Source organism: Pongo pygmaeus, chromosome 1, assembly GCF_028885625.2.
Source record: "Pongo pygmaeus isolate AG05252 chromosome 1, NHGRI_mPonPyg2-v2.0_pri, whole genome shotgun sequence".
In the NCBI taxonomy this organism is placed as follows: Eukaryota; Metazoa; Chordata; class Mammalia; order Primates; family Hominidae; genus Pongo; species Pongo pygmaeus.
Genome location: NC_072373.2, coordinates 205,815,628 through 205,839,333, shown reverse-complemented (window position 1 = coordinate 205,839,333; position 23,706 = coordinate 205,815,628). Strand labels below are relative to the sequence as shown.

At 51.5% G+C, this 23,706-nt stretch overlaps 1 protein-coding gene across 6 annotated transcripts in view; it reads right to left on the bottom strand.

Annotated features, from left to right (window-relative positions):
• Positions 1 to 8,172, bottom strand: part of RUNX3 (RUNX family transcription factor 3) — a 65,558-nt gene extending 57,386 nt beyond the window's left edge. The window contains exons 1-2 of one of the 6 annotated variants that reach the window (XM_054499967.2): positions 7,979 to 8,172; positions 7,475 to 7,540 (exon numbers count right to left, since the gene is read on the bottom strand). In XM_054499967.2, coding sequence (XP_054355942.1) covers positions 7,475 to 7,532 — 58 coding nt within the window. In that variant the 5' untranslated portion in view covers positions 7,533 to 7,540; positions 7,979 to 8,172. The other 5 variants (XM_054499959.1, XM_054499956.2, XM_054499964.1 and 2 more) reach the window with 5 other exon arrangements.
• Positions 8,173 to 23,706: the final 15,534 nt, after the last annotated feature.

Below are 23,706 nucleotides of genomic sequence, written 5' to 3'. Positions count from 1 at the left end.
AGGGACCTTCATTTACAAAAGCCCCACCCCCACAGGGACTGAGTGTGCTGGTGGAATCTCAGTCACCATGTCCCACGTTGAAGGATGTTTGGAGGGGGCTGACTTTGGTCACCCTTCAAATCATAAGTTATACGCGTCTGCCCTTTCCGCCCACATGTAAGTCTGAACCTTTTGCCAAAAACACTTTTCCCAGACTCGAAAGAAAACCCCAAAGAGGAACCTAAACCTTCACGCTGCCTGCACCGATTGGACCGGAGTGCTTAGGCTCGCGCCAACAAGTGTTTCAAAGAAGAAGCCAGACAGTGAAGGGGGAAGTGAGGGAGAAGCTGGAAACCTCTCAGGCTGACCAATCGTCAGCCCATTCATTCGTTCATTCATCCATCCATCCATCCATCCATCCATCCATCCATCCATCCATCCATCCATCCATTCTTTCTTTCTTTCCTCTATCCATTCAGTGAGAAGGGCTGAATATCACCTGTGAGCCTGCCACTGCTCCCAAGAACACCCTTTGGACACCTGTGGGGTGAGGAGTGAGGGGCAGCAGTGGCAGAGCACCCCCAACGCCTGGAGGGGAGAAAGGGAAGGGCTGGGAAGGCTCCCCAAGGGGGCGGCCATGAAGACAGGCCAGGGTTTCTCACCTTCCACATCCTGCTTAGAGTCAGACAGAAGGTTTTTGCAGAGGAGGAGGAACATTAAATAGTAGTAATTTCTGGCATTCCGTGAGAGCTTGTCTGTGCCGGGCCCTGTGCTGTGCACATGATACACACTACCTCATTAAACCTACCCAACATGGCTTGAGGTGGGTGCTATTCATTTTCTCCATTTTACAGGTGAGAAAATGAAACACAGAGAGGTGAGGCACCTCTCCCAGTGCCATACAGCGAGGAAGTGGCAGAGCCTGGCTGCAGCTGAGGCTTATAGCCGCATTTTACATTGCTTCCTCTCCGAAGAGTGCCTTCCTTTATCCCTGGGAGCCATTGACAAGGGGTCTGACAGTCCCTTTAGTCTTGTGCCTGCTCAGCCCTCTCTAGCCCTGAAAAAAACAGGGCTTGGCGCTGGAGAAAGAGCAGGAGGGTGAGATGTGGAAACATTTGTTGAGTGGCAGGGGATCACGCTGGCGCGGAGGGGCCCGAGCCGATCAGGAGGCTGGCCTGTGCCAGGCCAGTGCTCCCTGTGTACCAGGTGCCACGTGTGTGGCTCAGGGAAGGGCCATAGTCACTCCTCCCAACCACCCTTTGAGGTCGGTGTTACTAGCCCATTTTACAGAGGAGGAAACTGAGACCTTAAGAGGTGAATTAACATGTCAGGTCACCCAGCTACCATGCAGTTTAGGCCTAGATTGTTCTGACTCCTAAACTGTGTGCAAGGCGGATGATTGGACCCCAGGGAGGCAAGGAAAGTCAGTTTTCCTGCTGCTGAATTCGACGTTTTACAAGACCACACACCTCTTTAGACCTCAGTTTCATCATCTATGAAATGAGGAGGGGAACTCTCTGCCTCCGGGCTCTGACATGCTCCTGGACTGATTCACTGTTCCTTGTTCTTGTGACTTCTCAAAGCAAGACCAGAGTCCCACTCCCAGCCCTAGGCCCAAGATTCCCATCCCCACTGTTTCCAGGGGCTTCAAGAGGTGCTATTTTAAGGCAGATGGCAAAGGCCTGGGCTGTAGATCCACTGAGAGCTAAAGGCAATCTTTCTTCCTTCCATCCCTCCCTTCCTTCTTTCCTTCTCTTTACTTCCACTAAGCAAGGTAGGGAACTACTCGCTGAGTCTCAGGGCAGGCCCAGGGACTGAAGCTCAGGAGGACAGGGCTCCCCAGTGGCTGCAGGTATCCCAGCAATGACTCCTACCAGAGGGGGTGCTTGGGTTCAGTCTGGAAGATTGGGTGAGATTCCCCACCTACAGGGGGTGGGGGCACACTCTGGGTGGCAGATTTGAGGAAGGGTCTGCAGATAAGGCATCCCCAGGAGATGGCAATAAGAGCTGGTGTTGGGGCTGCCCCACTGAACCCAGAGCCCAGGCTTGTTTCCCCACCTATGAAGGAGTCCGGACTGGCTCAGTGGCAAGGCTGGGGTCAGAGGGTGCCACTCTCCTCCTGCCTCTCACAGTCCGCTGGAAGGTCAGGTTTTCAGGCTCTGCTTATCCGTCCCCCGGCCTCCTCCCTCCAGGTAACCGAGGGAGCCTCGGCTTTGATGCGGCCACCTCCAGGCCCAGGCGTCAATGAGCCCTCTATATGACCAGTGGGGCTGCTGGGGGCCTCCGGCTGGCCAGAGTGGGTGCGGTAAGGCCTGGACACACAGTCCCGCTGTGTGGGGTCGGCTCATGCCTGCCTAGACCCTGTGGGCAGTGGGGGGCTCCCAGGAATGCTTTTCCAGCCTGGGGGGCACTTTGGACAGGCAGGGTGGTCTGGTGAGATGGGTGTGTGCAGGGCAGCCTCAGAAGCCGCCGTCAAAGGGACCTAGCAGACGTGGCGCCAGGCAAGCGCCATAGTGGGCACAGAAGGGCTGGCGGTCAGTCCGTTCCTCTCCCAGGGATGGTGGGGAGGGGGAGGCCCCATGGACACATGTGCTCAGGGTGACCAGCCGTCAGGGGTTGCCTGGGATGAAGGGGTTTCCTGGGACGTGGGGCTTTCAGTGCTAAAACAGAGAGTCCCCTGTTATTGGAACGTCCTGGACCTTCGGAAAGGATACAGTGACTGACCTCTCCGGTCTGGGCAGCCTCCTCCCTGTCCGGTGACCTCTGAGTCAGACCGTCTTGGCCAGACCTGCCCAGGGCCATTTTGTCCACCCCCTGCCTCCACACAGGCCCACCTCATACCCAAGAGTCCTCTTTCCCTTTCTCCCAGGCATCTTCAGGGGAGGAGCTGCTGGCCAACTCCAACCACTGCTAGGGGGACCTTGGCCAGACCCACACCACGCTCCCAGCCCTCCCCGTGGCTCCCGAGCCAGCTCATACTTTCCTGCTTCCACACCTTTGCCCAGGACGTTCCTTCTGCCTGGAACATCCTTTCCCTGTCTTTGTTACCTCTTCACCCTTAGGGACCCAGCTTCCAAGTCACTCCTCCAGAGGGCTTGTTCTCTCTTTCCCAAGGCTGGGCTAGTACCCCTCTTTGAACTCACAGCCCTGGTTCTTCTCCCAAAAAACCTTTATCACGCCCCAGGGCAATTTTCTGTTGACCCATCTTTTTCTCCACCAGACGGTGAGCTCTTAGGATGGAGATCCTGACCCAGTTTCCCCTGGGCTCCCAGTACAAGGCCATGCTCATGGTGTTCATCAAATGGAAAACGCTTATTGAGCAACTACTCTGTGCCAGGCATCATGCTCCTTTAATTCTCTCCATAGCTCTGCAAGGTTGGTGTAACTCCTACAGATGAGGAAACCAGAGACAGAGAAGTGAAGTAACTCACGCAGGTGACGGCAGAGGGCAGAGTCAGGACTTGAACCTGGAGAGCCTGGCTCTAAAGCCCGAGCTGGAATCTGGATACTCTACACCTCGATAAGTTTTTGGGAAATGACTGACTAAACAGATGAACACGTTTGCCCCCCCAAAGCCCCCCTTAAAGCCTACATGTGGCAGTTTGGGCCCATTTCCTGGCACCCACCGCCAGTGTCCTTGGTGAGCGTTTGCCTGTGGGGGTGCAAGTGAGGGTTCAGCAAAGGTGACCTGGTGTGAGGGGGTGCCCCATGGGGTGCAGAGGAGGGCCTCATGAGGCAGATTCAGAATGAAGGTGCTGGCCCCCAACGGAGCCGTGCATGGGCAAGGGGTCCTTAGGGCCATCGGCCTATAATTGTCAGATGGGGAAACTGAGGCCAGAGAGAGGAAGGGACTTGTCCCTAGTCACACAGAGTGTCTGGATCACAGCTGTTAGGTCTCAGCTTCCCCATTTGTCACACAGGGAGAATAAATTCCCCTTGTCCTGCCTGGGGGTAGACCCCTGTGCCCTCTCACACCTTCCATTCCAGCTTCTAGAATTCCACCAACCGTGCGCCAGCCCTGAGGGTAAGCATTGCCTTCTTCTCACCTCCTGCTCACGCCTCTACTGCAGGATGGGAACCAAATGCGTCTCCACCCTTTTCCCATACCCCTTCTCTCCACAGTGAACTGAGGGGAGTTTCTGATCCCTTAGCTCAAAGTCAGAGAAACCGAGAGGAGAGGGCTCGGCGGAAGCCGTGGGAATGTCATGCACAAGCAGTCGGACTCTCCAGGGGTCTGGAACTCTCCCTTGCTGCCTCGAAGGCCCCTGCGCAGGCTGTGGCACTGGCTGAGTACAGGTGCCTGAAGGCAGAGGCATGGATGGGATGCTTCATTCTCAGCCTGTTTTTGCCAGTGAAGACAAAAGGGAAGTCATCTTCCGTTGGTCTATGGGGACACTGAGGTAGTAGGAGCTCAGTGATAATTCTAGGGACCACCCTGGGTTGTCAGGTGGGGGAGACAGAGAAGCCCACATAGGAGGCACCAAATGCAACTCACTCGTGCCCTTTTACCCATGAGAGAACACGGATCCAGAGATGTCAAGTGACTCAGACACAGTCCCACAGCACACAGGCAGCAGAGCCAGATGGGGGACTGGGCTCCCCTGGCAGCAGTCCCCAAGCCTGCCTGAGAGGCACATCAGAATCGCTTTGGGGGATTTTCAAAACCACACCTGCCCAGGCCCAAACCCTAGAGATTCTAATTCCGCAGTCTGAGGTAGGAATGGAGAATCCTTCACAGACTGAGGTAGGAATTGGGAATCCGGTGTTTAAAACTCTCTAGGGGCGGTGATTTCAGAAAACCCGCTGGCTCCATCACACTTTGCTCAGGGACTGAGGTGGGATGGCATTTGGAGGACACAGGTAGGAGGAAGAGGAGGCAGTGGGGGGCACAGGGAGACCCTTCCCCTTCTGGCAAAAGCCTATGGACAAGAGAACAGCCCGAGTAAGATTCTGAGAACACGAGACACGGATGGACCTGGAGTTTTTGTCTTGTGTATAATTTAGGGGTCTGTGACACTGGGCTGGAGATAACAGTGTCTTTCCCCGGCCTCTAGCTGAAATTTAGCACCATATTCCATGGCGATTTTCCACCAGTGGAAATCACAGGTGTTCTCTGGTCTCACAGCGGTGTCAGGGATGACCTGAAATATTATTCATGCTCATCACAACTGCACGGCCCACCGCGGGGTCTTGTCACTCAGTCAGTTCTTGAAGAGGCACAGAGTGAGTCAGTATGTCACCAACTTGCTTTCTGAGTTTGACAACAGTATTTCCGTCGATTTCTTTTCCTTTGTAATCCTTTGGATTTTGTCTTACATGCTTAAAAACGCAACTCCGAGGAAGAACCTGAAGGTTCCCTGAGACTGCCAAGGGTCGGTGGGTTAGGGACCCTGTAGGGGGCAGCGTGGGGTTGGCACCCTGCAAATGGGACCCTGGGGCTGGGTCTCTTTGAGGAAGGAATTGGCAGCTGGAGCCCTGTGAGCCTCCAGGGATGGGATTTGGGAGACAGGCCCCCACGGCGAGCACGTCGTGAGCAGAAATGAACAGGAGAGAGAAGGCTGAAGAGGGGAGACAGGTCTCCACAAAACTGGAGGGAAGGCCCTCGGGCCGCAGACCCCAGATCCAAACATCCCCACAGACCCTAGCCTATGAGGCGCCTTCTGTGCCGCTGCTGGCCAGGATCAGCCTGTTCTGCCCAGCGGCCTCCTGTCTCTGGGCGCATACATGACATGTTGGGCCAAAGCCACCTCTCCTTTTGTGTCCTTCGTGCTACTGCCAGCTACCTCCCAGGCTCCGAGGATCAGGACCCAGCCCAGGCCGACCGGGGCTCTAGCCCTGTCTCCCAAGGTTCCTTTGTTTTAAACCCTACATTTCTCCATCTTGTGCACGGAAGGAGAAATACAGATTACAAAGATCCGGCAAATGGATTTTATAAACTCTTATTTTCTTGCCACAGAACTGCCTTTAATTAGCTCCGAGGACTACAAAGGGAACAACGTTATAATAGCAGCAACTCCAAGGAAGCAGCCACAGCTCTCGGCTCTCAGACCTGGGGCTGCCGCTTATCATCGGCCACAGCTAGGTTTGATGGGAGTGCCCCCACTTCAGGGGACAGCAGGCCCCCTTCACTCCCCGACTGAGTCCCCATCTGCAGCAGCACAGCCTTCCTCAGCCTCACCAGGGAAGAAGAACAGGCCCCGCTCTCAGACAGGCCTTCCCAGAAGCCTGAGGACTCAAACACCCAAATGTGTCTGGGTCCCTGCCCCGAGCCGGCCGCCCAGGCACCAGCCCTGAATCACTCGGTCAGCCAGCGGCAGGGCAGGCCGATGGGCTGGAGGGTAGGCAGGCAGGCAGACCCACCTCTGCATCTCTGCTGACCGCCTCGGCTGAGGAAAGGCAGCACCAGCCCCCAACCCTGAAGTTCTAGATCTCATGCAGCCCCTCTGTTCTGGAACCATCCAGAGGCACTGCCCTTATACATGATCCACCCCCAGGCTCAGACAATGAGAATTCCACAAGCAGAGGGGACTCTATTTGGGGCACAGAGAGGTTAAGTAACTCCCCTCCTAAGGTCTCTCAACAAGGAAGCCACTGAACCGTGGGACTTGAGCTCAGGGACTCTTGATCACCAGTCTTAGGTGTCACAGCCCCATCTGGGCTCCTGCTGGGGAGGAGGAAGGCAGCAGGGGGTGTCTGAGGCCAGGGTGCATCAGCCCTAAATGCCAGACAGAGGCAGGAGAAGTCTCCCCATGAGTCCCAGCCCCATTAGAGGCTCCAGGTTGGGGATCCCAGACCCCCTATCCTTGCTGGGAGACACAACCCAGAACTCTGCATCCCTGCAGCCACCAAAAAAGGCAAAAGCTGCCCAGAAACACTTTCTCCTCTTCCGTGGCCAAATCCACGAACTTTCTCGAGGTCTGTCCCCCAGCCCCGTGCGGGTCCAGCTTCGGTGCAGCCCAGCTCTGCGCAGTTTTCTACAAAAGCCTGTGGCTTCCTTCTCCTCCCTCTGCTTCTGATATCCCAGGAGTTACACACAAAATGTGGGCGGTGATCTCCAGGAAGACCCCTGGATCCCACAGCTCTCCCCAGAAGCTGCCAGCAGTGACCTCCTGAGCCCAGGTGGGGAGTCCCAGGCAGGACAGGAGCTGGGGCTGCAGGCCCTGGGGCCCCGTTAGTGAAGCAGGAAGCCGAGGGTCTCTGAGAGTTCCCCTTGGCCCTTCTGAGGGCTGCCCTTTGAGGTCTTGAGGTCTTGGAGTATCCATCGCCCCCACCGCTTACTGTCCCCACCAGCGGAGGATAAAAGTGCCACAGTGATGTTCCATGCCAAGAGACCACAGAGACCACCAACCCCTCTTCCCACCTCAGGCTTTCAGAGGCCAGCGGATTTAGGCAGACAGGCTGTGCGCTTGAGGGCAGCCGGGGCGGTCAGTGGAGGGACGTGGCCCGGGGCCTGGCCACAGCTCCCCACCCAGAGCCCTGGGCAATCGTTACTCACCGCGGATGAAGGTTGGCGAGTAGGTCGGGAAGGAGTCGAAGATGCTGTTCGATGCCATGCCCCGCTCTGAAGAAGGCGAGAATTTTTAGCCCTTCAGGGGGTTGGGTTGGGATTCACTTGGTTGGCTGTTGTTTTATTTTTTTTCCCCCTAGCTCCTTTTGAAAATAAAAGGGGGGGTGTTGCTTTTTGTTGTTTTTTGTTTTGTTTTTGTCTCTTTTTCCCCCCTGCTGCTACGAAAAAGAAAAAAGGAAAGAACACGAGAGTGTGTGTGAGTGAGGGAGAAAAAAAAATCCCCAAGGAAAGTAAGTTTCTGTTTGTACCCAAGAATTTGGATTCCCGGTCCCACAGGAATGTCTAGCCACAAATTCTCAACAGAAGCGTATGCAGAGTGTATCATTAGATGGCGGGAAGGGGCTTTCGGCAGCCAGGGTGGAGGAGCTCCGAGGCTGACAGAGCAGAGTGGGCCCCCTCCAGTGCCACAGGGAATGAATGAATGAGGCTTACCCTTGACAGAGCCCAGGCTCCGGTGGGTACGAGGGCGGCCGGGGGTGGGGAGCACCAGGAGCCAACCAGCTCCCGCGCAGGGCCCTGGAGGCGGCGAGGGCCTGGCCTTGTGGTTCTGTGGTTGAGGGACCAGGCCTTCCCAGTGTCAACCCAACCTCAGCTCACAGGATGCGAGAAGCCTGTTCACGGCCTTGGCTCATTGGCTGGGCTGCGGTCACCTGGGCCGTGATGTCACGGCCTTTTAGAAGATCTTGTGGCTGCCTCTCTTTTTGGAAAAGAAAAAAAAAAGAAAGAAAGAAAGAGAGAGAAAGAGAGAGAGAGAGAGAAAAGTGATGGCTTTTATTTGTGGGGCTGGCCTCAGCACGCGGCCCAAGAAACAGAACTGAAAGCGGTGGCAGTGGGCGTGGCCAGGAGGGTGGTTTGGCTCCTGGGTGGGAGAGACTCCTTCTTAACTAAGGCCAGCATTGGCCTGGGCGGGCTAGGAGCCCCGCGGGCCCCTCACCGAGTGCCTGGAGCCCGGATCCACCAGTGGCCGGAGAGCTCCCTGCCATGCCACCTCGCCTCTGGGCTGCGGCTGACTCCCTGCCATTGTCCACCACCATTGTTGCCAGGGAGAGGTGTCCACATGTGTGGCTGGGTGGCACCTCTGGGGCTTTTATGGGAGTTGGGACTAAGTACAATGGGAAACACATGAAGTGGCATTGCCAGCACTCACGCCTGGCCTCGGCCTGCCCACCAAGAAGGGCCTTCCTGGTGAAACCTCGTGGCCTGGCCGCACTGGGGGGCCCTCTGCAGGGCTGGGGGCTGAGGCCCCAGCATGTCATTCAGGGCCCTTTGCTCTTCTTGTTGCCACCTGTGCATCCCCTTGGGGGTCTCTGCCCCAGCATGATGCTCGGGAGCTTTCCTGCCTCCGGGCCTTCGCTCATGCTGTTCCCCTCACCTGAAGCACCCTTTGTATCTTCATGTCCTTGAAGAGTCAAGGCCCAGAGAGGCTCAAAAGTAGAAAAGTCATGAAGACGATTGAACCCTATACTTGCATGTTCCCCGAAGTCATGTCAGGATGGGAGAGAGGGTGGAGAGTGGGAGAAAGGTGGCGGCTTTTACCATTTCCCTTGCAAGCTCTACTCTCCCATTTCACAGGCCAGGCTGCGAGGCCCAGGGTGGTGACGCCAGCTTGTCTAAGGTCATGTGGTATTCTGGAATGGGATTGGAACTTCAGCCTCTGACTCACCAGCCCCAACCTTGGGCATGACACCAGAGTGCCCTTCCATGCCCTTTAAATGAAGACTTCAGAAAGTCCCTCTGCAGCCTGGCCACCATCCCCTGGCCTCTCCCAGGGACCCCAGCCTTGGGGCTAGACCTTAGCACCAGCCTCAGACTCACAGTAGCCTCTGTAGGCCAACAGGGGTGGGGTGGGGACATCCCTGGAGGAGGATGGGCTGGTCCAAGGTCCCAAAGAGACTTGTTTCTGCCCAAGGCACAGGTGCAGAAGATGGCCTTGGAAACGCTCACTCTGAGCCTCATCTGGAGCCTCATGAAGATTCAGTCTTCTGTCCCTGAATGGTGGGTCGATTGGTGCTGAGGGTGGGGGTGGTGGGGACAAGAGTTCTAATTTGGCCAGAGAGGAAGCAGGTTTATGGTGACAGCCACAGAGCTCTAGAGTCAGATTTGGCTTCCAGCCCCAGCTCTGCTGAATCTGAGTGACCAGACCCTGGGGCAAGTCACTTCCTTTCTCTGGGCCTCAGTTTTCTTCCCTGTAAAATGGGGATAACACCTTCTTCAAAGGGACAGGCACGGGGTGAGGGCATCATAAACATTGGTTTCCTTGGCTGAGCCTCCATGACGCGATTTGGGCTCCGTTATGAGTCAGCTCAAGTAAGGAGCTATGACAGTCATGCGGGGGGAGAGGCTGCCCCGCCCCCACCCTCTGTTGTAAACTCATCAGCTGGCCAGCCTGCATGGGACCCTCGGGGGTCAATGGCACAGGGGGGACCTGCCAAGGGGCCTTGACCTCCTGGTTGAATTTGATGCCTTTTGGAGTCAGCCATCTGTGAAATAGATTGGAGAATGACACAGCTGGGAAGACCCCCCCTTATACAGAAGCTGAAACTGCGGCCCCCAGAGGAGCAGAGACTCATCCAAGTTCACCCAATGAGTCAGTGGAACCCAAGCCCCTGCTTCCCAGCCCAGGAGCTGTTTCCATTCCACCAACACCGCCTCCAGTTTTGAACATACCACCCTACGTGCTTTGCTGTTTTTTCCACACCTAATAGTGGGCCCCCACAAGCCCCTATAACTTGATCACCCTGAGGGGCTTCCCCCTCCCTGGGAACCTGAGTCCAGGCCCAGGAATGGGAGGGAATTCAAGAGGCTGTGCACGGCCCAGTGATCCATCTGTGCACCGAGTAGTTCAATGCATTCTCGGGGCAATGTGGCAAATGAGAACCAAGCTTGGTCCTTGCCGCTAAGGGGCTTATCATCTCTACATGCCCCCTCATAAGCATGTGCTAAGCTTTAAACAGCCCTAGGGAAGCTGCCTAGGGAAGCAGAAAGGACAAGGAGGCTGAAACCAGCCATACCTGAAGCCTGCTTTGTTTCTTATGAACTGTGAGATCCTGGGCAAGAGGCTTTACTCTTCTGAGCCTTGGTTTCCTCGCCTGTGAAATGGGGCCAACAGTAGTGCCCACCTCCCAAAATCATAAAGAGGATTCAATGAGAAAATAATTGTGAGTGTGCTTGGCACGTAGTAGGTGCTCAATTTCCAGGGACTCCCTTCCCTTGAAATTCTGATTGTGCATTCCCCTGTCATGCAGTGGGCAGTCAGGCTTCCTCTTGTTCTCCACTGAAAAAAACCTATATCAGGTTAATAAATGTGATTGAAGAAGGGAATCATAAGAACTATTATGTAAAAATAAAAGGGAATCATAAAAATAGTATCTTAAACCCTTCTTTTAGCTTTAAACTTATAAATGTGCATTAAATGGCCTTCCTCTTGTCCTTCTAGCTTAACAATTTCCAGTTTGGGTTTCTTTTTTCTTTTCTTTTCTTTTCTTTCTTTTTTTTTTAGAGACAGGGTCTTGCTCTGTTGCCCAGGCTAGAGTGCAGTGGTGCAATCATAGCTCACTGTAATCTTGAGCTCCTGGGCTCAAGCAATCCTCTTGCTTCAGCCTCCCAAGTAGCTAGGATTACAGGTGTCCACTACCATGCCCAGCTAATTTAAATTTTTTTTCTGTAGAGACAGGGTCTCACTATATTGCGCAGGCTGGTCTCGAACTCCTGGCTTCTGATGATCCTCTTGCCTCTGCCTCTCGAAGTGCTGGGATTACAAGTGTGAGCCCCCATGCCTGGCATAGTTTTGATTTCTTTAAAGTGGAACATGAATGTAAAGATGCTAAGGAAGGAATGAGCATGTGGCATCATCTAGATTTTACTACTTCTTTCCATCCTTTACAATGTCCCACCCATACCAAATTCAATTTATTTTTTAGCAATTTGCCTTTATTGAATCTTCCCAATTTTCACAGAAGCAGAGGCTCCTGTTTGGCATCACACGATTGACCTCATGGCATTATCATCAGTCAGAGTCCAACCAGGAAAACAGGAGCCATATTGAGTCCTGGAAGTTAACTCAGGGAGTGTTAGCAACACAGGTGAGGGACAACCTGAGGAGCCAAACAGAGACAGTGAGGAGTCCCAGTATGAGCATCAGTTCAGCCACTGCCACCCTTTGGGTAAGAGGGACACTGAGAGAGGTGGGGTTACCAGGGCCCCCAGCAGAAGCAGGAACTTAGTGAGCCAGTCCGGCATTTGCTAGAGTCACAGGGGAGACTTAGCCACGTGGAGACATCACCTGAGACAGAGAATAGAGGGGAGAAACACCCCGACTTCTCCCTTGCTTTCGTTTTTCATCTTCTCTTGGTGCCTCCCATTGGTTGAATGTAGCGGCGACCAGCCGGCCAAGGAGCTCGGGGAATGCGGGAATGCAGCCCGTGCCATCAAACCCTTGTGTGACAGAGCCAAACAGGGGAGTGAGCAGAGCTGATCTGTGGGCAAACTGGCCCAGGACTGGCATAATCTCCAATGACATTCTATAGCTATGCAAACCCAGCTGGCACCAACTGGTTGGGACACATTCCAACTCACGTCTGGTAAGCTGACGGTTCAGTGGCTGGTGGGAGGAGATGTGCCATTCCAGAGAAGGGCCTGCCAGTTGAGGGCATCCATTGGCATTTTATACGAGAAGTACAGGTGAATCCTGGGAGATACTCGGGGGTCAATTAAGAAGATGTCTCCTGTGAATGGTGATGAAATTCATTTCCCTAACCTGTGTGCAGGGCTGAGGTTATGTCACCACAATGAGCACTGGATGCAGACCCTGCCTCTGAACATTATGGTTATGATGACAGCACACCCCAAACCACCAGATCCCCCCAACAACCTGCAGGACAGGGTGGCCCTCCTCACTTTTCAGAGGAGGAAAAAACGAATACAGGCATTAACCCGAAGATTTAGCCTCCAGGAGTCAGCACGGCCAGCTTGGACCGGGCAGGTAGCAGATTCGAGGTGGACACTGGCCTTGGAGTTCAAATTCTGGCCTTTCATCAGCAGATCCTGGTGTGAGCCCAGGGAAGTTGCTGGAGCGATATCTGCCGCGGGCTGGGGGTGGGTGTGGGGGTGGGGCACAGAGACACTAAGATGCCGCCACTCAGCCAGATCAGCCCCTCTCTGGGGGTGGAGAATGGGGCCCGCAGAGCCATGCAACCCACCCAGGATAAGAACACCCAGGCCAAGCCAAGGGATCATCAGCTGAGGACCTACCACGTGGGGCACACATGCTGAGAGCTTTAGGCATGGTCCCTCCAGGGGTGGGCTCTGAGGACAGGGCACCACGCGCCTAAGCGGTCTGATAGTCTCTGGGGGAGAGCCAGAGAGGTGGAGAGACCTGCCCAAGGTCCCCCAGCTTGCCGGTGGAGGAAGCAGGATTCAAACCCAGCCCACCCTCCACTTCTCTCTTTCCTGTTGTTTTGAAAAACTGCTCTAGGCGCCCCCTTCGGAATGAGAACCACCTGTCCTCACCTCCTGCCTCAGGCCTTGCTCTTGGCCGAGCCCCGAGCTGCCACCCCATACAGCTGCTTCAGTATCTCTTGTACCACAGGGGTGGTGGCACCGAGGACAACCTAAGGACTGTCTCCACCCGCAGCATCTGCCTTGCCGGGGACCCCAAGAGCTCCACCTGCTGCCTCTCCTCCTGCCTGAAGTTCCCTTAGTGTATGTTCAGGTTTGAATACGTTTCAGTGAGAAGTCCCGTGTTTAAGAGGCAGATGGAATCAGGAGGAGGAGCAGCATCGCCCTGGGGAGATTAGCTGACTGAGGGGGGAGAGCGCAGGCTGGGATGCGTCCCGCTTCCCCAGTAATGGGCTCGCTGCCCCCTTCTGCCCAGTGTCATCTTTGCTTAAATAATGATCAGAGATGCTCCTCTCACCCCACAGCCGCCTACGCACAAATGCCTCCTACGGGAGTTTCCAGAGCAAGCTGTTCGGGAGGCAGACGGGGTGGAGATGGCTCTCCCCAGCATCCAGCCCAGGAACTGAGGCTCACTGGGGGAAGGCCTCATATACGGTCACACAGTGAGTCAGAAGGATTCACCCGCAGGTCTGCTGCAGCCACATCCCATCGTGTCCCCAAGATACCCCTCCACTCCCCGTTTCTCCCTAAAGTCCCTTCCAGGAGGGTGAAGGTGCTGAGGCCGTAGAGTTGGATAGATGAGCCACGTTCAGATCCCAGCTCTGGCACCGCCTAAGGGTGTGCTAGTGTTCGGGGCCATCAGAACCTCACTGTTCTCACCTGCAAAGTGGGAAAAATAAGCACCTGTCATCTCCCCAGGGGTGAAGGTGAAAAGGGACCTCCTGGGAAGAGCATGTGGTGGGCACTCGGCCAGGGTGAGGTCTTGTCTGTGTGTGTGAGTGTGTGTAGGGGGTGTGTGTGAGCTTGTGTATGTGAATGTGTGTGGGTGTGTATGTGTGTGAGTTCGTGTCTGTATGCATGCACGTACGTGTGAGCATGCATGGGTGTGAGTGCGTGTGTGTGTGCATGTGTATGAGTGTGTGAACTCATGTATGTGTGCATGTGTGTGGGTGTGTATGTGTGAGTGTGAGCTCGTGTCTGTGTGCGTGTGTGTGTGTGTGAGAGAGACTGCGTGTGTACACATGCGTGTAGGGGAAGACAGGGCAGAGGCGTGTGGTGGAAGGGGGCGTGTGTCTGACTCACCACTTTGCCAGGGCCTTAGTGGCCCCCAGCAGATTCCTGCCCTCTCACTCACTTCCTCCAAGGCCTGCTGTGAGGGGCACTGAGCTCCCTCGGTTTCTGGAGGCCGACCCCAGCCAAAGGCTGCCTGAACCTGGGTACCAGACTGCAGGATGGGGTGCTGGAGAAGTCACTCGGTGTGACCTCCCTGAGATGCTGTTCAACTCAGGGGCCTCTCTTGTGTTCCTTTGAGACCTGGAGTCTTCCCCATAAGATGCTTCCCTCCCTCAGAGTTCCAGGCCCCTCAGAGGAAGAAGAAAAATCCCAAACTACAGCCCTTTTGGCTCATAAAATGATCTTTCTCTGGGTCTTTGGGTGGAATAATCTATTTTTAGCATCAAAGGGTTCTGCCACGGGCTTAGACCTGGTAAGGGAAGGGCTTTGTGTGACCACAGCATGGCTCAGAGGCGGGCACTCCTCAGCTGGGATGGGGCAGGAGGGCACAAGGAAGGGAGCCCCACCCTCAGGGCAGGCAGAGCGGGGAGAGAGCCACTGAGAGCCCCACTCTCTGGATGCCTGGCCCAGGGCTCCTTCCCATTCCATTCAGTGAGCATCTGTTTGGGGCCAGGCCTTGTGCCCTCACCATTTCCTCTTAGTGCATTCTCACTACAAACCTAGTAATACTAACTAACAATAATCACAAGCTAGCACTTCTTTAGCACCAACCACATGCTGGGGACTCTTCTAAGAACCTTGCATAAATCAACTTAATTCATTTAACAGATAAGAAGACTGAGGTTCAGAGAGGTCAAATCACTTGCCCAAGTCCAGCTCAGAAGGGACAGAGCCAAGATTTGAACCCAGACAGTCTCTATTATTATTATTAGTCCCATTGACAGCAGAGGAAGCAGAGGCTTGGAGAAGCTGAAGGATTTGCTCAAAATAACCTAAAACAAATGTTGAATCAGGATCTGTGACAGGGCTGTCTGACCCAGAGCCCTCTGAGCTCTCTCCAATCTCCCAGAGCCCTCTGAGCTCACTCGGATCTCCCAGATCCCTCTGAGCTCTCTCCAGTCTCCAGGCTTCCATGATGTGATGCCTATGACCTCCATTGATTCTCCTAACAAGTGATGCATGTGTATGTGTGGAGAAGTCCTCCTATCTTGCCCTTCCTCATATTACTGAGAAGGAAACAGGTTCAGAGAGGAAAAGGGACTTGCCTAGGCTTGCATAGGTAGGAAGTGGTAGATTCGGTGTCTGAATTCTGCTGGAATTCCCAAAGCCTTTGCTAGAAGCTGACATATCAACTCCCAGCTCCCATGCCGCTCCCAGTCCCTGCTGCTCTCCTTGAGGGACTGGGTCCCAGGAGATGTCAGGATTGGGTTGTAATTTTAAAAAATAATTTGATCTTCAGGATTTCTCCCCCCTTCTACCTCACTCTTTTTCTTTCTCTTTCAACAATAATGACCTTGTTTTCAGGGGTGTGCCGGCCAGCAAATTCGCTGACCCAGGCAAAAGGAGGGGGGATGTCATTATGTGGTTGGGCAATGGTGGGGCATTTTCTATGCCACCGACTTAGCATCCCAGGAATTTCAGCAGCCCTCAAGGAAATGACACAATGAGTTCCCATCCAGGATTGTGGCTTCCCGTCTCTCTCTGTGTGCATTTTCCTGACATTAAACTAGGATGCTTTGAGCATCTGCACATAAGAGCGTGTGGGAAGAGGGTCTGCCTGGCGTGAGGAGAGAGCCCTGGCCAATGAGGTTACAGGCCGAGGCTGACAGTTGGAGGACTCAGGCTCAGAGAGGGGCAGGAACTTGTCCTGGGCCACACAGCCAAGGCCAAGATCTGCATCACCCGACTCTTGGTCCAGTGCTCTTTCTACAATGTTAGGTTCTGGGAGTAACCTGCTCTGTGCACACAGAAAAGTCCTTTTCTCTCTCTGCATCATTTTCCTCATCTGGGAAAGGAGGATTGAGATCGGTGTCTTAGTTTGGGTTCCCCCACAGGCAGACCCTGAGTCTAAACAGTTTATCTGGAGGGTGATCCCAGGAAGCAGGGGTGAGGGAGAGGGGCAAGTGATGAGTGACACAGGGAAGGGAAGGCAGCCCATACAAGGTGCAGGGTGGGGTGGTTTACCGTCCTGGATATCTGGAGCTCAACCCCACCGGGGACGCTCAGGGGGACTGTGTGGAGTGCAGTACAGAGCTGCTCCCCTGGGGCGTGGGAGCTGGGGTATGTATCCACCGGCTCCCAGGTCTCATTGGTCGAGGGTTGCTCTGGCAATAATGACTCTCAGCAATTCTTGCTGCACCACTGAGCAAAGCTCACTCACAGCCAGAAAACATCCTCAGGCCGATCTGTCCTTATGGGGAGCTGTCAGTTTAGGGCAGATGATTTATCTTTTATTTTTTGAAATAAAAATAAAAAAATTAAATAAAATTTAAAAATAAATTATTATTTTTTTAATTTTTAAAATTAAAAAAAGGAAAACTCTGGTTGCCCAGGCTGGAGTGCAGTGGTGCAATCTCACCTCACTGCAGCTTTGGCCCCCTGGGCTCAGGTGATTCTTCCACCTTATTTTCCAGAATAGCTAGGACTACAGGCATGAGCCACCACACCTAGCTATTTTTTTTTTTTTTTGTATTTTTAGTAGAGACAGGGTTTCAACATGTTGTCCATTAACTCCCGGACTCAACTAATCTACTCGCCTCAGCCTCCCAAAGTGCTGGGATTACAGGCATGAGCCACTGTGCCCAGCCAGGGCGTATGATTTCTAGGGTGTCTCCTAGCTCTGACAAGTGAGGACTCATCATTTCACGTGCATCTTCATTAACTCCTAATTCAACCCTTCTAAGCTTCCCTGCCATCAAGAAAGTGATGTGTTGGCACAGTAGATAGGGGACAAAATCACTCCCTCACCCCCGTGCCAGGGCCTGAAATTCCCCTACCCAAGCTTCAGCATGTGAGGCCTTGGTTTTTAAATAGTGTCCCCTGGAACCCTGGGAGGCAATGCCTCAGGGTGCCCCAAGGATTAGGCTGGATGGGGGAAAGGCGACTCTGTCCACTTCACCACTTTGACCAGAGAAACCTGCTTTGTCTATCTTTTCATTTTTATTTAGCTTTCATTTTCTACCTCAAAGTTATACATGCTCATGGTTTAAAGAGTCAAATATTTCTAGACGGCTGTCCTTCCCAGCCCCAGAGAAAAATCACTTTCAGTTCTTTGAACTGTTTCTTCTAGTATTTCCTCGATTTCTCTAAATAGCATATTTCCCAAGCTCATTGTGATTTTTCCATTTTTGGCATTATCTAATGACTTTCCACCATGGAGGAGGACTGAGCTGCTTTTCACCTGGCTCCCTCCTTACCAAGCGCCTTTCCATCCTCACTGGATAGTTATAATTTTGTTTAGATTAACTGTTAGTATTTCCCTTTTTACAGCTGGGTAAATGCTTCCCACAGCTGAGCCATGTAGTATGCTCTGATTTCATTTCCTTCCTTGCACAGCTTTGTTTTCCCTAGAGTTGTTATTTGTTTAGCTTTTCATTTGCATAATTTTCTGTGTACTTGTCACTAATACATCCCTACACTCTCTGCTAGCTGTCCAAATCTCCTATTAAGAAATTCATGGCTGAGTGCAGTGGCTCATGCCTATAATCCTAGCACTTTGGGAGGCTGAGGTGGGAGGATCACCTGAGTCCAGGAGTTCAAGACCAGCCTGGGCAACATGATGAAACCTTGTCTCTCAAAAAATAAATAAATAAAAATTAGCTGGGGGTGGTGGCACACACCTGTAGTTCCAACTACCCAGGAGGCTGAGGTGGGAAAATTGCTTGAGCCCAGGAGACTGAGGTTGCAGTGAGTGTAATAGCACCACTGCCCTCCAGCCTGGGTGATAGAAGCAGACAGAAGGAAGGAAGGAAGGAAGGAAGGAAGCAAAAGGGAAAGGGAAAGGGAAAGGGAAAGGGAAAGAAGGAAGGAAGGGGAAGGGAAAGGGAAAGGGAAAGGGAAAGGGAAAGGGAAAGAAGGAAGGAAGGAAAAGGGAAAGGGAAAGGGAAAGGGAAGAAATTCAATAACTTCAGGTATTCTCTCAGTTTCATCTTTTTTGAGCCCTCTCTCCTGGAATCCCCTAACTTGATCCAGTCTGTACGATTGCTCTTAAGGAATGCTGCTATCTGTCAACTTGGGAACTCCCTTCACTGTCATCCTGGGGTTCTCTTTGCCTTCTCTTACACTGAGCCCTCTGTTTTCTGGATCCTTTCTCTTTCTTGGTTTACTCCCTTTTTTGATGGAGCATATCTTCCATTAGCTTCCTGAGAAAGCACACATGAGAGGTAGATTTATTTGGGAGCTTGTTGCATTTGATGTCTTTGGTCATATGTCATAGATAGTTTGGCTGGGTATAGAAATTATGATTGAAATAATTTTTCTTCAGATTTTAAAGGTATTTCTCTATTGCTTTCTTGCTTCTTGTGCTGCTGTTGATAAGTCTAAAGACACTAATTCTTAATATCTGAAAATAGCCTACTTTTTCTTTCTTGAAGTTTTGAAGATATTCTCTTTGTCTCAAGTGTTCTGAAATCCCATAGTGAGATGCCTTCATGTAATCCTGTCTTCTCCATTGTTCTGGACATTCAGTCAATCTTTTTGATCTGGACATTTATAGTGATCAATCCTGGGTCATTTTCATAATTATTTCTTTGATCATTTTCTCCCTTGCCTTTTCATTGTTCTTTTTTTAGATTCTAAAGAATTATAAAATTCTCATTCTTTCTTATTTTCTATCTCTTTGTATTTTTATAGTCTTTAGGTGGGGAGGGGGATGATATCTTAATTTTTTTTCTTTGAATGCTTCTATCGAGTTTTTAATTTCTATTATAATAATTTGAATTTGTACTTTGTTTTCTAATTATTACATTTCATACTACTTTTTCTTACTGCATAGATGGAGTCCCTTCTCTTACTTTCTGAGGATAGTGTTGATATAATTTTTAAAAATATTTCATCTCCCTTCATAGTCTGTTTTTTTCAAGTTACTTTAAAAAAATTCTCTATTTTGTCTTGTCTTTCTGGGTAGAGGTTTTCTTCATATGGCTGACGATTCTTTGCTGTTTGACCTTATTTAACAACAAGGTACTAAACTCTGATCAGAAGCTCTGTGTAATTGTGTGGGACGGCCAGACTCTGGACTTTATAGAGGGGGTCTGGCTAGGTCATTTCCTTGGTCAGTATCTTTATATCTTTCATCTTATTCTGCTTGGATTCCCTAGGGTAGACCCTTCTGATCTGTTTGGAAGGTACTGAACTGGCTATCAATGTTCTGGAGTGAAAAGATTCTACAGGTATGTATGCCACATTCACTGGATCCTTCATTTCAGCAGAGTAGCCTTTGTCTTTTACATGGCTTGTCCCCTCCTATCCAGAGTCCCTCTGTTTTTCTCTTTTTAGAAAATAAACCTCGAATATTCCACTGGGGTGGGGAGAAGAGCTGGGGTCTAACTGCTTTCTAAGCAGACTTTTCCTGTTGTCAGCCCCATCTTTACCTCCATTTCTGGATATATCTGTTGTGCTGCCAATCCCCGAGTCTTCAGAGGTTTTGCAGGGTAAGAGGCTGAGTGGCTTTCTGGCTTTCCCCACTGCTGTCTGTAGGGATTTAGGTCTCTCAGATCTGCCAAGTCCGTGGCTTCTCATGCCGTTGCTTTCCAGGTTCCTACGCTTTGTTGTTGTTATCTTTTCCCCTGTTCTCTTTGACTTTGTAGGTTTATGCCTAAAACAACACAAAACACCACCACCAACAACAGTACTTTATAGAGAGGAAGCAGAGGTGAATGCATGCGTCCAAACCACACCTTTCTGTTTTCTACATCGCTGGGAAGATTTTGTTTGAGGTAAGAATTCCTGATGTATCTTATGTTTGGGAAGACTTAATTTTCAAAAGATGCTCATTCTTTCCAATTAATTTACAAATTATATTAGCAAGTCCAATGAAAGCCCCAACAAGATCTTTTATAGGAGTTGACAAATTGTTTTTAAAGTTCATATAAGAGGCCAGGTGTGGTGGCTCACACCTGTAATACCAGCACTTTGGGAGGCTGAGGAGGACAGATCACTTAAGGCCAAGAGTTCAAGACCAGCCTAGCCAACATGGTGAAACCCTGTCTCTACTAAAAATACAAAAATTAGCTGGGCGTGGTGGCAAACACCTGTAATTCCAGCTACTTGGGAGGCTGAGGTGAGAATAACTTGAACCCGAGAGGCAGAGCCTGCAATGAGCTGAGATCATGCCACTGTCCTCCAGCCTGGGTGAGAGAGTGAGACTCTGTCTCAAAAAATAAAATAAAATAAAGTTCATATAGGAGAATAAATGGCCAAGGAAAGCCAAGACAGTTCTGTAAAAGAGGAGCAAGGAGGCCGGGCACAGTGGCTCATGCCTGTAATCCCAGCACTTTGGGAGGCTGAGGTGGGAGGATTGCTTGAGCTTAGGAGTTTGAGACCAGCCTGGGCAACGTGGCAAAACCCCATCTCTACGAAAGATACAAAAATGAGCCAGGCATGGTAGAGCGCACCTGTAGTCCCAGCTGAGGTGGGAGGATCACCTGAGCCCAAGAGGTCGAGATTGCTGCGAGCCAAAATTGTGCCACTGCACTCCAGCACAAGCAACAGAGTGAAACCCTGTCTCAAAAAATAAAATAATAATAATAATAATAAATATAGCACCTCCACATGCTGAACTGAAGAAGCAGCCTGAAGCTCTCTCTACCTTCCCCACCCTTCCTGGCTGTCAAAGCCCAGGATAAAGCCATTCTCTGAAGTTCCCTTATCTCTCCAGAAACTGGACCCCCCGAGAGAAACACAATTGCCTTCCATCCCTTCTCTGAAATTGTATTAACCAGAGAAGATTCAAACTCCAACCATAGAGAAAGCCACTGATAATTAAATGCCACATATAGAGCCCAAACTGAACTTCGAATTTTGTCCCAAACCATTGCTTGCTTTCCTCTTCCATTCAGTTTCCAGAGATTCATTCACAAGATAATATCTACCTCCTGGGTCCATTCATTTCATTCCGCCTAAAAACTGTTTACTCCTATGCCCCCTATTCCCTCTTCTCTCATGAAGAAGGGCATATAAGCATCTGGACCTCACTGGGCTATTGGATAATCGTTCTTCTGCGATTGTCTCACACTACACATGTTAAATAAATCTATATGCCTTCTTCCCCTGGTAATGTGCCTTTTGTCAGTTCATTTTCAGTGACCCTTTGGCAGGCGAAGGGGAAGCCTTACTGAATGCCACTCACTCCATCACCAAGCTACATCCTCCCTCACTGTCCACTCCCCATGTACCGCCTCTTGTCTGGTGGTGTGAGCAACTCATTCCCCACCTCTCATCCAGATAGGTGAACAATCAGTTAGCACCCTGCTGAAGCTTTCACAACTTCCACTTTCTGCAGGAAAACCCTGGTCTTTCCTCCACCCACCCCTCCCAGCCCCAGCCCTCCAGACCATGCGTGGCGCCTCCAGAGCTCCAGACTTCACATCTGCTGACTCGAACCGTGTAGAGACCGGGCTCCTCCTTGCACCTGCTTCCCAACCATGGAGGAGCTACTGTCTCTAAACCTCATTCAGGCTTCTCACCCTCTCCAGGCTTGTGGTTTGTAGCAGCTTTTGTTCCCATGTCTGGCCCCCTCCACCAGTCTGTGAGTGTCCTGAGAACAGGAAGTGTGTCCCCAGATCCCAGTACAGGGTTTCATAGAAAGCAGACATCCACAAATGTTTGTTGAATGAATATTTGATTGATTGACCCAATGGGGGATCAAATGAATTCCCAGCTTTTCTGAAACATTGAAGAAGAGAGAGCTCAGATCATTGGGCTTGGCATTTGTTTCATTTCTTTGATAGCTATGTACTGTACACTTACTAGCTGTCAGGCCCTGTGCTTTGTGCTAAGGATAGGGCAATTAACACTGTGGAGGGGATCTCTCCCCTTGTGGGACTTAGAGTCTAATGGGGGAAACAGACTGGTTTGGCTATGTCCCCACCCAAATCTTACCTTGAATTGTAATAATCCCCACATGTCCAGGGTGGGGCCAGGAGGAGATAATTGAATCATGGGGGGCAGTTTCTCTCATACTGTTCTGGTGGTAGTGAATAAGTCTCACGAGGTCCGACGGTTTTATAAAGGGCAGTTCCTCTGCACATGCACTCTTGCCTGCTACCATGTAAGACGTGCCTTTGCTCCTCCTTCACCTTCTGCCGTGATTGTGAGGCCTCCCCAGCCAGGTGGAACTGTGAGTCTCTTAAACCTCTTTCCTTATAAATTATCCAGTCTCAGGTATGTCTTTGTTAGCAGCATGAAAACGAACTAATAATACACAGACATTCAACAAGTAGCTTCACAAATAATTATTTAATTTTAATCATGAAGGCTTCATGGATAACATGACATTTACACAGAGTCAGGAGTGGAAAGGACCCAAGTATGGGGAGGCGGGTGAGGTCTGGGAAGAGTGCGCTTGGTGGAGGGAACAGCATGGGCAAAGGCTCAGAGGAGGGCAAGAATCCAGCCTGGATTAGAAACTGAACAAAGGGGTCAGGGGCAGTGAAGAGAGGACAGAAAGGCAGGCTGGGCCAGCACGGTCAGGTGGTCAAGGTGGCTACAGGTAAGCAGAGCATAGATAAGCTCCTGATGGGTTTAATTTGATCTTGGGGTAGGGACATGACATGATCGGTTACATTCTTAAAGTTCTCTCTGGATAGCTAGTTGTAGGGGGCCTGGGAGGTGGGGTTGGGGGTGTCCACACATACATAGGGACAGCCTGCAGCCCCCTGTCACCAAGGGCAGAAGGCAGGTGACTCCCATCTCCACCCCTCCCCTGAGCCCCCCTAGTGTCTTCTAAGGGCTTACTTTTGTTGTCTTTTTTTTTCCTTGTTGTGGAGAATGGGGTCTCGCTATATGGCTCAGGCAGGTCTCAAATTCCGAGCTCAAGCTACCCTCCTGCTTCTGCCTCCCTAAATGCTGGGATTACAGGTGTGAGCCACCATGCCCCATGTAAGGGCTTACTTTTAAGGTAGCCCTGGGCTCCTGTCCCCACCACCTCTGAGGTAAACCTGTATCTTCTGAGCCCCCTGCCCCCATATACCCATCATAAGCTACCCCAGGTACCCCACATCATTGGAGAAAGGGGTGGCCTTTCCCAACTTGAATGGTGACCCCAAAAACGATGCGTTCACATGCTAAGCTCTGGGACCTGTGAATATTACTTTACATGGCAAAACAGTGAATATTACCTTATATGGTGGCAGATGTGATTAGGTTAGGGATTTTGAGGTGAGATGATCTGGAATTACCTGGATGGGCTATAAACACCATCACAAGCTTCTTTATATAAAGAGGCAAAGGAAAGTAACAGACAAGAGGAGGAGGTGATGGGGCTGTGGAGGCAGATATCAGAGAGGTGCAGCCTCGAGTCAAAGGATTCT